The sequence below is a fragment of the Vulpes vulpes genome, chromosome 1 (genome assembly GCF_048418805.1).
Source record: "Vulpes vulpes isolate BD-2025 chromosome 1, VulVul3, whole genome shotgun sequence".
Classification (NCBI taxonomy): Eukaryota; Metazoa; Chordata; class Mammalia; order Carnivora; family Canidae; genus Vulpes; species Vulpes vulpes.
Genome location: NC_132780.1, coordinates 163375484 through 163390155, shown reverse-complemented (window position 1 = coordinate 163390155; position 14672 = coordinate 163375484). Strand labels below are relative to the sequence as shown.

Below are 14672 nucleotides of genomic sequence, written 5' to 3'. Positions count from 1 at the left end.
TCACAACCATAGTATACCGTTAAAGTAAATGTGCAGGTATCATCTATACAATAATTTAGGTAACAGAAGATTATTAAATAATGTTTTTCATTTTTTATATGAATTGCAGTAATGCTTAATAGTTCCATAAATTCTATTTTGCTTAACTTAGCATTCCAACTGTTCTTGTCAACACTTAAGGAAGGAAAGTACAGGTTATTGATTTGACCATTTTTTATAAAAACCTTATACTTTAAAATACACTTGGCTGTAGACAATCCTTACAGAGCCCCTACAACTTGGTTGCAATAATTATTATATATTTTATTAGTGAAGCAGGAAAATAAAAAAGCAACAAGTGCCACTTACTCTTTGTTCCTGTTCAAACCATTTAATAATTTGAACTCTAATTGCTTTTCATTCTCCACAGGTGTAAGTTACACATGTTTTATAATAAAGAAAATTCATATTTGTATAAAAGAGAATGTAACATGTTTTGCTAGGATTTAAAATTGCTTCCAAAACCCCCAAAGTTAGTGCACTTAAGAAATAGTATCCAAACGTATATAAATTAGAAATTGATTATGATAGTAACATTTTTTCTCACCTTGAAGTCATTTAATTTCTGGTTCTGTTTTGATCTTCTTATATCATTATTTCGATGCCCCCAAACTACATTCATGGGCTCTTTAAAACTGTCCAAGAAATGTAGCAGAGAGGGAAAAATTGGCTTACTTTTAGAATGAATAATTAAAATATGCCTATAAAGCAGTTTGTGAAGTCTAAAATGATATGGTCTCTCAGCTTTCAACATAAAAGAGGGAGGGAAAAGATAAATAACGTTTTATAAACATTTATAGTTCCTCAGTTAACTTTTCAACTTCAAGAATGTGTTATCTTTATTCAAATACATTAGTTTGAAGGACAAGCTGGGTATAAGATTTAGTTGAGTAGTAAAAAATTGGGTCATCAGGGGGAGGTGGGACTCCTACATGAGCCTCTCTAAGGTGCTGTAAGTGGTAGATGTCATAGCAACATGGACTGTAGACAGAAATCTGGTTCTGCTGTGCAGCAGCTTTGTCCCTTAGGCATCCCACTTAGCCCTCTGACTCTCTATGAAACAGGTTCTAATCCCTTCCTTACAGTTGCACATGTTGTTACCATAAACATAGTTATCTTTCAGGTTGTTGTAAGAACATGAGATAAATATATAGCACTCTTAGTCAAGTTATTGACATAGAATAAGTGGTGAATAAATTCTATCTAACATTAAAATGTTAATAGTATTTAACATCTCTGTTTATGTGCTTTACAAACATATGCTGGAAAATTATATACTGGTCCTTTACAGTTAGGGTGACCAACCATCCCATTTTGTCTGGAACTGTCCCAGTTCAAGCACTGAAAATCTTGTATCTCGGGAAACCTCTCAGTCCTCCACAAACTGGGACTGTTAGTTGTCCTACAAGTTGGTCTACATTCATTAAAAACAAACTGTCACTAGGAGCCCCTTAGTCTATACTTTCAGGTAGGCACAGTTTGTCCCAGTCTTCATCATTCCAGGGAAGATTCAAGATAACTTAATTCTCCAATACAATCCATTACAGAAAAGTCAGCTCATAGCAGCAGGGTTTCTATACAAAATAAAACTGTTTCTTTCTTGTGGGGATATGTGAACCTAAACTTTGACTTTAAAGAAATTTCTTGAACTTGCTTCTATCATTTATGGGCTTTTCAAACTTTTTGTGACTAAGCAATACTCCCTTAAATCCCAGGAGAGGGATGCAACAACCTCTGCCTTGCTTACATGCATTTTGGGATGTGCCTCTTTGGCTGTTTCAGTCATGTGGTCCATTCCACGAAGCATATCCATGTTCTACATGCAAAGAAGACTTGGCAGAGTGACGATACCTCTCAGCCAGAACACAATGACCTTGAAGAAATGTCAGGCTGTGTAGTGAGGCTGTAAATGTGCATAACTCATAGAGATTTTAAGTTGTACAACTTATGAGTTTTGTTTTGTTTTGATTAGCTAATTATAGCTTTTGGCTAGTAATAATATATATAGAAGATTTTTCTAAGTGAAGAATTATTACATTTTTCTTTCTTTTGGCTAATTAATTAGGTCATGACCCATTTCTAATATAAAATTTTAAGGTTTTTATCATACTAAATTTATTATACAAATCCAACTAAATTCATCTAGGTACAAATGCATTGGCCATTTTTGAACCACTGAATCTAAAGTTGTGTTTCTGATACCTGAATTAAAAATGCAGGATGGCCAGCAATCTTTGCAAAATCTAAGGACCAAGACATTTTGACCTTATTGAATAACATTTTATTTTATATTAATATCTACTTATTGCCTAGTATGTCAGATACTTTGCCAGAATATAAATATATCTTTAAAATTCAAATTAAGTAAATAATCGAATATTATCTCCCATTTTCACTTGGTAATACTGAGGTATATAACACATACCTTAATACATTAGGAGAAAAAAAAATACATTAGGAGTTAGGGATAATGTACTTGGGATTTATGTCTATTAAAATAGGATATACTAGAGTATAGAGGAAGGAAGTCAAAAAGTAAGAGACCTGGGTGCATAGTCTACCATTCATTAGCAGTGTAGATGGGTAAATCTCTTAATGTCTCTGAATCTGAGCTTTATCATTCATAAAAAAAGATGATGCTACTCTCTGGACTAAGTTTTAGGATTACTATGCCCAAAAAATTAATTCAGTCATTAATCCATAAATACTAAGTAAATATACTTTTATCATGTAGATAGGATTAATTTTTTAACTATTATTAACAACATTCTATTAAGCTAAAAGCTAATGTTCAAATATTTAATTATCAGGCCAACAGTAACAGTGAATAGAAAATGGTACGGGCAATACATGAGCAGGACAAGGTATGTGAGTACTTGAAACTCAAGTCCAAAGACCAAAAATCAAATGTGACCCAAAAGACAGGAGGTCACTAATGTGCCAACATAGCAGGCTGAGTGGTTTTCATCGTCACTCAGGAAGACAGAACTCATGGGTATTGTAACAGTACTGAGGCCGAGAGAAGTGATATTTAGGCAGCTGTTTCCCAGATGTATGATTACACTGGGAGCCAAACTTTCTATAATGTCACTGATATCAGAAGGGAAAATCCAGGGATTTTTCTCATCCTTTGCAGTAGATACCACACTGAACAGAGGCATAATCAAACCTTTTATATGAGAGCAGGGGAATGCAAACAAACAAAAACATATAAAAATATATTATTTTTCAAAAGTAATTGTCATCCTAGATCAATTTTGAGACAAAAGCACTCTTAATTTTAATCTTTTCCTCTTCAATGTGCACAATACAAAATACTTAACACCAAATGCCCTACAAAATCTTTGCAGGGAGGAAACTACCTTTATGTTAAATAATTTTGCTCATTATTTCAATAAATACAGTTATATAATTCACATATTATGAAAGAAAAGGAATAATATTAAATGGTTAAAAAGTTACATTAATATTTACCTTTTGTGGAAGAGTTATATTTTTCTTGTTCTTCAATGAATTAAATGCACATAATGATGGAAACAAAAGAAAGAAATCAGCAAATTTATAGTTAGACACGGAATGTGAATCAGCACAATGGCATGAATAATAAAAATGTACAACATATAATGTGACATGATAAATTGCAATGACAAATCATAAGAAGTCTCAAATATGGTACTAAAATTAATCAAAGAAAGAATGAATACAATAATTTAAATATTTAAAATAAAAACATAAACATTGGGAAATTAATAATGTTTGGCATTGAAAAATATATTGTGTGGCATTTTTTTCTTTCTTTTAGGAACTGCAAAAATATTTCAGTACTAATTTTTCCTATAAAATCTAATTTAATCCATTATGACTTTTTATTGCAAGCATATTAAAAAGCATCCATAATATTCATAATGAACATTTTTCATCATTTCAAAAATAATAGCATTTCAGATAATTTGAAATTTCACATAAGCCATGAAAAACAGAATTCCATTTTTTACTAGATAGTAAGCATTTTCTTTTCATTTTGAAAATATTCAGTAACATTTCCCACAAGGAAAAATTTATCCTAGTTTAAGTAATCCTTTCTTCCTTCCCAAATTAGTTATATTAAAATATCCCAAAGTGAAATTATTCTTTGGAGATTATATTTCTTAGACATTTCATAAAGCTTTATATCTACCTCCTTATTTGTACACTATTTATTGAAAAATAGTGGTCTATCTAGATAATTCTGAAGGGGGTATTGTCAGAGTTTTAAGTAACAGATATATTAATAATAGAACACATAAAATAAAACTGGAACACCAAGTATTAGTTTACAAATAATTTTTAAGTATTTCTTTAAAAGATATTCAGTTGAGCACAAAAAGTCACTTGGTTGGTCTCAGAAAACCATACAACATTTTTTTGCAAACAGTTATGTTGCTTTCAGCTTCACTCCCTATAAGGACTACATTGGAATACAAATTTGGAATATAATCAGAGAAATTTCTTAGAAGTCTTTGCTCAATTATCACAAGCCATCAGTTATTTAAATTGTAAGGCTACTTTTTTGGCTACTTTATCTCAAAATCTGTGTTGTAATCACTCCTCTTCTTTTCTTCTAAGTACATTTTAACATAATCAGATTCCATGTAGCAAAGAGGCTAGCATTTTTAATTTTTAGAAGAAACTTTAAAAAACTTTTCAAAAATTTAGTAAAAATGTTCTTTCAAAGGATGTGTTGCCTTTATAGCACATATTGCTTTTATGGTACAAATACAGAGGACTAAGACTGAATTTAAAAAATAAATGCATCCAGTCAAACAATCTAATCATCCTGGCACGAATCCTAAAAACAATCAAGTAGATAACTGTATCCAGCAACTGTATGAATAACATTTTATGAGTTCATCAAAAAGTTGTATCACTGTCCAGGAATCTAAACCATTTGAAATATCTGCTCTTACCAACAATGCTTATCATCAATTCAGCACTTTTTTCAAAAATAAATAAATAAATAAATAAAACTACCCTTTGTTAAAAATAAAAAAGACAACAGTAACAAAAAAGAAGACTGGAAAGATGGAAGTCAAGTATAGTAGAGGCTTAATTTGCAAATGAACTTCATTCAGTGTTAACTACAAAGAAGATTGAACTAATGTTTAAAAAATACTGTCAAAAGAAGAAAGAATAATCCTATAGCCCTACGAACAATGAAATCAATCATAAATAGAATGTGCTACATTCTGCTAATCTATCAATCAAATAAAAAGTTTACTTTTAAAAACATATTTTAGGACACAAAGATTTCATGTCTGTTCAGTTTGAAATAGATCCACAATATGATGATGGCAGATACTATTATCATTTACCAAAAGTCCCAGAGCACTTCATAAAATCAAAAGTAAACCAGATCTGTTTTAATTATGTTAGAACACTTAGATACAATAACACATGTTTGTTCTCAGATTTTTGAAAGGTTTTGAGACCATAAATTTCAGGAACCTCAAATAACAAAAAAGTGTTGACTAAGTATATTTATATTAAATTTCAAAATAACTCCATCAATTTCAAGCTCAGTCATTCCTTTCTTCCCACCTCAATTCAATCCTTACAAATTGATGATTTCTCTGAAAGACAACTGTGAATATGAATATCATAAACAGTAATGTTGATATTAACAATAGAACATAAGCTTTTTTTAAAAAGACAACAACAAATCCAGCATACAATCCAACTGATTTCATAGAAGCAATTCTTATTTCTACAGAAGTAATATAACTATAATCTCACTATATAAGAGTTATATGCAGTACCCTTATATGCTTTTGAACCTGTAGAGTATTAGAGCAACTGGAGGAAATGCAAAGAATTTTAGGAACACATGACGTTTTGGATATCGATCTTTAGCAAAATATGGCCAGTAACAATGAATTTCTACAAAATGCCAGAGTTTGTGGTTCTTTTAGTTGTGCAACAGGAGTTCATGAATGGATAATTCAAATCAACACCAAGTTTTATTTAAAGCAGTTTCATCTAGGCTACTGCTAATTCGAGTCTTAAGAACATTAATTATGAATTATCTTCTCAAAATGTTCCCAAAAGAGAAAAGTTTGTTAAACACATGAACTGAGAATTCCAATTAATTGCTATTTTAGAAAAGAAAGTCAGAGTTTCACATGGCATAAATTCCTTATTAACTAAATGAATACTCTTATAACAGGCCTGAATATTGAAGCATGATATATCAATGAGACATATAATTCTTAAAAATAATACATATCCAGAGTTTACCATAGCAACCTTCCTCTTAGTCAGTTGATACTTCTTAAAATCTATATTAATTTTCTATAACCAAGTATTCTTTTTGTACTCTCTGCCATATGTCTTTGAAACAATGTATTTATCTTCTTACATCATTTCTGTGATATATTAACGTGATACATTCAGTAAATTCCTACAGTTAAATAGTAAAACACCTACACAGCTCCCTCAATATAGAATGAAATACAAATTTCACATCAGAACAACCAACACTACTGAAAAAAATATACAAAATGTTAACCTTTTAGTTGTTTTACGGGGATGAAGATTTTGAACACACATTTTAAATAGAAGTTCACTGTATTATACTACAACCCCAAACTAAATATTATTTCAGTACATTACTTAGTGGATCTCTGATAATACTTAAGTGATAACATATACTTATAAATCTTTTTACCTAGTGAGAAATCTGATAGACCTTGGGGCACATGAAAAAAAAAACTGGGACTATTTTAACACAGTATTGAAATAATCTAGCCTGCATTAAGTTTAGGGAACTTAATTTCCATTATCAAAGCTCTCTTCTCTCTGTTTCTCTCATTCTCTTTCTTTCTAGGCAAATAAACACAATGTGTATATGCTTAAAATAAGAGAATCTGTAAGTAACATGAACTGTTTAAAAAAAAAACCACCCAAAACACTAAAATATGTGTTCTTTTTCTTGTGTCATAAAACTTGTACAAAAAACTAGTATATTGCAAGTATATTAAAATTAAAAATACCAGTAAAGACTTCAAATGTTTAAAAAATATTTTTAAAATAAGTTTAAGCCTTCTTCTAACATATAAAATATCATATTTTACTGAGATTTAAAAAACTGTATTTTTTTTTGTCCCTTTCTAAAAAGGTGCTTCTAGGGCTCAATTCATTCTCTCAATTGACTGTCTAAAATTCATTCACTCACTCACTCAGCAAAAACAGAGTATATGCCATAAACCACTATAACTTGGTTCTGGGAATAAAATTCTAAGAAACAAAATTTTAAGATTCAGTAAACTACATAAATTATTATTCATTTAATATAAAGAGTATAAAAAAGAGGTGATTCTCAAATCCAAGGTTTTTGGACAATGATCTCTCTTTATTGGATACCTTGTTCTATACTGCCGCTTCTCACTGGCACCTGTGGGAGCTGTCGTCCCCTCCGACTGCTGAAGGATGTGTCTGAAGGAGGAGGATGGGTTGGACTTGCTTGTCTGTGCATTCTGTGGGCACAAAACAAAGGGGGGAATGAAATGATGAAACTCCAAGAAGGGCCTGACAAGTACCTTTCCCTTCTTCCTGTTACTATTAAAATAGACATAAACCTCCTAACTCAGCCTTTGGAAACAAAATCAAATGCTTTTGATGATATGTGTAAAAGAAATACTATAAAAAGGATCTAAAAGAGACAAGGTAATGTCTGTCACATATAGTTCTGCAGAATGAATTCCTGAATTGAGTACAATCAGACTCACTTCGAAATAACTTTCTATGAAGTTGTGGCTTTCCATTAAGTTATCCATTTTTGGTGGTGCTGAACCAAATATATCTACTTACAGCCTCTGAATCCTAACCATGTGGATAAATTAGTCAAGAAAGGCTGTTGCCTAAATTGCTACTATTAAGTCAATATTTATATATAGAATTACTTATAAGTGATAAGAATATTTCTAGCTGTAGACTTTTATAAATTACCATTCATTTGTTCTTTATTTTTAAGTAGGAAAACCTTGACGGATATTTAAAAAAATAACCTTGGGTACATGCTATAAAATATACTGGTCCAAGGACTGAAGTTACAAATATAAATTTGAGAAGTGTGCAGATACATTACTACTGCACAGGAGTAATCTGACCTCCATCTGCTGGCATTCACTTTTTTTTTTTTTAACTAAAAAACTTTCAAACACTCTAAGATTTTACCGAAAACATACAAAAGATTTTTATGAAAGAAATTTCTCTTATACTTTTTAAAGCAAATACACATTTAATTTTCCCGGTAATTTTTCATAAAGAGTTTCACATAATTAAAATATATGTATATATATATATATATATGAATATGCCACAAACAGATGGAAGGACATAACACAGCCAAATTTAATTTTCAATGGTAGCTAATTGGCAGGAACTATAGACTACTATCAGCACAGTGAAGATAGATGCAACTATAGAGGATGTGGAATAGGTTTAAGTGCCACAAAGAAAGGGTTAAAAATTATGGTGTCATAATGAGTGAAAGCATCAAGTGCTCAGGAAAGTACAACACCACACCAACACCCGGAGGCAGAACATGAATGCTGGGCTGGACACTGAATAGCGACCTTGTCAGAAGCGGAGAAGGTGGCGCCGACCCTCCAGGGGCAAGGTGGTGGGTAGAACACAGTGCTCTGACACTAGAGTGCTCACTCGACCTTGAGCGAGCGGGATGTTTTCCCCTAAGGACTGGCTGATCAGTCGCTCTTAGGGCTGCGTATCCCCTTCTAGAAAGGCATGGTGGGAGAACCCTAAAACATTAGGGCCAAAAAAGATCTTCAGTCAGCAGGTTCACATTAAGTTTGATACCAATACATTTGTCCAAGGAAAACCTGGTTACTCTTACAAGGCAGTGACTTTAAAAACCAGAAGAAACTCATCATCATGCGATCACTGAAATGGAATTCAAAAGAAACTGACAAGTTACTGCAAATGTACATGCCACATGGTTTTCAGAGGGCTAATCCAGATTCCTCCAATATAATAAACCTCTGTAAAGTTGCACAAGGGCAGAGACTTCTGTCTCTTTTTTACTGAGCTGCATCTCTAGTGCCTAGAATACAGCTGTACAGAAAGCAAGAACTCAAAAAAGATACCTTGATTGAATGAATAAATATGATTAGAATAGCAAACACAGGGATACTTCAAGCACTTGCCTTCGAGAAGAAATAGTGCACTGTAGGACTCTGTGTATATTTTTACAATGTTAATCATTATAATCTGCAATAGGAAGTTTATTCCATGTAGGCTGCAAAAGGAAGATGTCTTCTAAGGTTAAGAGAAGCAGACCACAAATTATAATGATACAATAAGATGGAGTATGTTTCATTATTGAACTGACTAAATACAAATGGCTAATGTATGGATAATAACATATCTTCTAAGACTAAAAAAAGTCTGAAAAGATACTGTCCATATATTGACAGTTATCTTAATATAGGGTTCAAAATCATTATGAAGCCAATTTATGAAGAATTAAAAACTGATGCATATCCTGTTTGAAAGAGATACATGATTTTGTCTTTTAAAAAATCATTTCCAATATGTATTTAAATAAAATGCATGTTTAAAATACCCAAAATTGATCTTTTTTTTTACAGTGACAGAAGCAAAGAAATAACATTTCATCCCTTTTGAAACAAGGTTGTAAATCCACTTATCAAGTGATTTGAAATGTGAGAGTAAAGAATACATATTAATCATAGGAAGTTTATTAATTATTGACTATTTTATTCACCTTGTATTCAGATTGACAATTTTTCTTTTAAATAAAATGACTTTCATAGCTGTTATGATTTTAATTCAAGGTATCTATTTCAGAACAATAAAATGGGAAAAAGGGACAACTTAGAATGGTAATAAATGTACATTTTTATCTTCTTGACCTATGGATTGATGCTTTATCAGACTTTAATGCTAATACTGAAACCTGGACTGTTGTCTCAATTTATAAATTAAAGGAGAAAAGAACTGACAATACGTACTAACACTGTCTATTCATTCTAAATTGACTTTTCACATACTTCAACTCTATAGAATTAATTTATATGGAAAGGAGGGCATGATCAAGTCTTTTTCAGTAGTAAAGAATGAGTTTTAATCTATTACTCTTTAAAAGCCATTATCATGAGTACAAACTTCAAGCAATCCTTATTCACAATACTTTTTTAGTGTGGTCTAAAAAGTGAATAGTAGTTTTCACCCTAGTATTGAGAAATTTCATTTCAATTTCACTTAAATCTATCTTCATTCTTTAATGCAATTCATAGGCACTAAAAGGACTATTTAAATGTTACTTGAAATATGAACGAGTTAGGTAGACCTTGTATGGCACCAAACTGGCAAAGATATAAAAAGTAACTGCAGAGACAAATAAATGGCTTTCTAGGTGAGTATTAATCTAGATTAAGACTACATGACTTAGTGTTTCCATCTCCAAAGCTACAGGAGTATCTGGGAACAGCTTGTATAGTGTGTTTAAGGTTCCTCATTTAGCACCAGATCTGTTTTTCCTTTGACACGAACTAAAAAATCCCTTAATAACAAAACAGTCCCTAATGCCAGCCAAACTATAAGTATGAAAGCACAGACAAAAGGGGTGGCATCAATAACCACTCTGCCTGAGGAAGAGAGAGGAGTGTGGCATTAAGTCTGAATTCCAGGAAGGAAAACTGAGGAGAGTGAATATGCAGAACTTTAAGAGAGAAGGGCAAGGTTCTGGAGATGAGAGATAATGGAACCAAGTACAGTTCATTTAGACTAGAGGAAAGGCAAATCAATCAAGAAATTCTGAGGTACAGGGATGAAATGTTGAGAATCCAGGCTGTTCAGCCTTGATGTTTTCAATGGAATGTAATGTGCTAAGAACATATGGATACAAGAATGGAAGAGATTAGGAACAACCATACCAGAGAATGGAACAGGGAGTGCATGAGGGATAAGTAAAATGACAGTAACAACTATTCTTTACTGAGCATCCATCTGGAGCCAGGCACTAAATGTATGTGTGTATATGGACACATGTATACACATATATGTTCTTTTTGATATTCTCGTAGCAACTCTGGAGAAGTATCATTATTCCTATTTTATAGACAGAAAAACTGAAGATCATAGAGTGACTTGTAAAATGACAGCTAATGTGCGGTTAAGGTAGGATCCACACAGATCTACTGACCACCAACACTTGTTCCCTTTGTTGCCTATTGAGATAGAATTTGTTTCCATATCACAAGATGAAAAATGTCAAATCCTTAGATATACTGTTAGTCTTATAAAACAAAATATAAATATATATCCAAATATCAAACTGTTTGACAAGTTTTAACAGAATGGTCTCCTTAGAGCTTGTAGGAACAAAATGTATGGGAAATGGCATTTAATGAATACCTACTCCATTATACAGATCTATAAATATCCCATAATTTTTAAACAAAAAATAAAGCTTATAGAGCAAAATTCTAATTCAAACTTAAGTATGTCTGAAGCTAGTTTACCATCTCCAAATGTGTATCTAAATATTTACCAGAGTCCAATCTATGCCTACTCTCTTCATCTAAGACTAGTGTTTTGACTTGAACTTAAGTAAAAACACATATCTCACCAAAATCTGAGGTTAGTCAGACATATCTATTGTTGCAATGATCTTGCAGTGAATTTCTTCTACTGCAGCTTAAAAAAAAATATATATTTTTTATGGCTTATTAAATAAAGGATGGACACACCTGTGCTATTTAAGGTCAGCCGTTCAATATGGTTCCTCTTGTAACGGCCATTGCAGGCCTACACATTCTCTTTCCAATAGCACCAGAACAACATAAAATGCATATATGTTGGGAAGCTTTCCTTTTCAAATTGGTTAATTCTAAATACTAATCTTGACAAAACATCCCCTAGGTAGGTTGCAGAGTATGGGTTCCACAAAAATAAAAGTCGCTAGAATAGAAAGGAGAAATGCTGCTAGATATCATACACTGAATTCATATGAGAGTGAAAAGTCAGACTTTTACTAAGGAGCTTCCCAAGAAAATCTGAAGCACTGCTTTAAATGCTAGGCACAAAAGTCAGAAATGAGTTCTGCTTGTCTTCTGTCTGTAACTGGTCATATCTTTCAAAATATTTTCTTACAACGCTATTCCCCATAAGACCAAATTTGTTAAGGCCAACAAAGGGCCTTCAAAATGATGACCATTAAATAGCATATTTTGCCAGAAGCAAGTTGTGATTGTATGGTATGAATCCTTTGGGTACGCTGTTAACTTCCCAAAGACTAAGCATTGATGTCCAAAGGATTCATACTGTGACTTCAATTCATCTGAAGTTAGGTGTTAACTCAAGGTAATGAGAGTTAACACAAACCTAGAAAATCAGGCCAATTCTTCTTTTGTAACTAGTTATTCAACAATCCACTTAAAAACCAAGCATATAATTTATTCTCTAAAAATCAGTGGAGAGCTTTAATTATAATCGAACAAATATACACCCTTAAAAGGTTTGAGTTTTCTATATTAAAATCTATTAGCAAAGTAAATAAAGCAAGAGTAATATGAATATGAAACTTAAGCAGCAAACACGGGAGACTGGGAATCAATGAAATTCTTGCTATTCTTTTTGGAGGGAAGGAGGATATGTGTTTATTTACAGATAATTTCAGTGTTGTAGAGGGAAATGCCCAGATACCACTCATTTGTAGTTAAGCACCATGAGTTGATTCTAGAATCATCCAACATTTTATAAAACAGTATCCTATTATCAAAAAGACTTTCTCATTTATACTCAATTAGTAATTGTTAAATGAACTAAAGCCTGAATGGGGCAAAAAGAATAAGACTTTGAGGAAAAATCTTAATCATATCAAAATAATTGAAATTATGTCTGTGAGGCAGGGGAGCAGTAAATGGTGCTTGAAGATTAAAAACTTGTCTAAGGAACTTAAGTCATTTATAATACTAGTAAAGAAACTGTAGTTAACTGAGTTGGCATTAAAGAATATGTAAATGGAAACTTAATCAGTATTGTTTCATCACAGGCTATCTATCTCTCTATCTTTCATTTTCTTTCTCAAAGCCTAGATCTCTGTAAAATTGAATCTCTACTCAATACTTTTTGAATCCTCTAAATCCTAAATCTCTAAATCTAAGGGAATTAGAATCCTTAAATAATCAATATCCCCATAACTATTAGCTAGGAATAAATTTCATTTTCCCTTTACCCACACCCCTTGATGTAACTAATAGCTACTAATTTTTCTTTTTCTTTTTTTTTAACTACTAATTTTTCTGATCTCAATTCAGAGGTAGTATCTCCTGGGAGGTTTCCTTTTTTGCTGTTCACTATTTTATTCCTTGAACTTACTAGCACATTGCTTGGCAGATATCCTTTAAATGAATAACTGCATTGTCCAGAGTTTATCTCAATCAAATCTATTGTGACAGACTAGCTGGAATCTTGCATCTGCCTTTCAATCTTTTAATTCATCTTACAAACTGTTGTTATAGTGATCTATAATTTTTTAACTCAAGCCAATGATTAGCCTCTTATGTGTCCAGCCCACCAATGGCTCATGGATGAATAAAGCAGAAGTTGAAATTCTGTTAAATAGTCCACAAGGTCATATGTAACATAACATCTAGAGATTTCTGCAGTTTTATTTTCAACTCTCTCCCATCTCCTGAAAGGATTCTCCCTCTCAAAATGGGCATAGATCCCCCCAGATCAAGAGGAAATTTTAAGCCTCAGTGTTTACTCATATTTTTTTCATTTTCATGGAATATTTTTTTCATGGAATATTTTCTATACATCTACTTTTAAATATCTAGATTTCACTCAAGTGACACCTTTTTTAAAAAAAGATTTTATTTATTTATTTATTCATGGGAGAGAGAGAGAGAGAGAGAGAGAGGCAGAGACATAAGCAGAGGGAGAGGCAGGCTCCACATAGGGAGCCCATTGGTCCCGGGACTCCAGGATCATGCCCTGAGTTAAAGGCAGACACTGTAACTGCTGAGCCACCCAGGTGTCCCTCAAGTGACACCTTTTATGAGATATTTCCTTTCTGCACTCTACTCTTTTTGTTTTCACTATACCTTGTGCATAGCTTTATAGTAATAGCTGTAACACTTTAATGCATTCTTTCATTCACATCTGCATCCCCCTACATGTTCTCAATAATTTTTGGATGAATCAAGAATATGTTAATGAGACATTAGGTGTTTTTTACAGCTATGTAAAATAATGTGTTAATATCTTACACCTAAAAATAGTTAAAAAATTGGTAAAGTTGGATAACTTGCAAAGTAAGTCAATAATTCCATTAATTTTTACATTAACTCAACAAATATCTTTTATAGACAAGTAGAAATCTTGGATCAATTTGCAGAAAAGAGATTTTTAAAAAAGATGACATCATTCAGATAAATAACACTCAAAATATTTGCATATTCCAAGTATTACATTCATTGATAATATTTAAATAATCTCTGAAACAAAATATTAAAATGTCCTAATATGTAAATAGTAATGAGTACAGTTTTAGTCTCCTTTAGTCATCAGCATGATCACTAAGAGAAATAGAAGAGATTTTTCTTAAA

General features: G+C 32.1%; 1 protein-coding gene across 50 annotated transcripts in view; it reads right to left on the bottom strand.

The window, feature by feature from the left end:
• RIMS1 (regulating synaptic membrane exocytosis 1) overlaps positions 1-14672 on the bottom strand; it is a 471964-nt gene that overhangs the window by 103214 nt on the left and 354078 nt on the right. For 27 of the 50 annotated variants that reach the window (XM_072735203.1, XM_072735283.1, XM_072735206.1 and 24 more), the window contains one exon: positions 7438-7550. In XM_072735203.1, the coding sequence (XP_072591304.1) occupies positions 7438-7550 (113 nt within the window). Of the gene's footprint in view, positions 1-586; positions 675-7437; positions 7551-8651; positions 8835-14672 lie in introns of those variants that run through there. The other 23 variants (XM_072735185.1, XM_072735168.1, XM_072735249.1 and 20 more) reach the window with 2 other exon arrangements.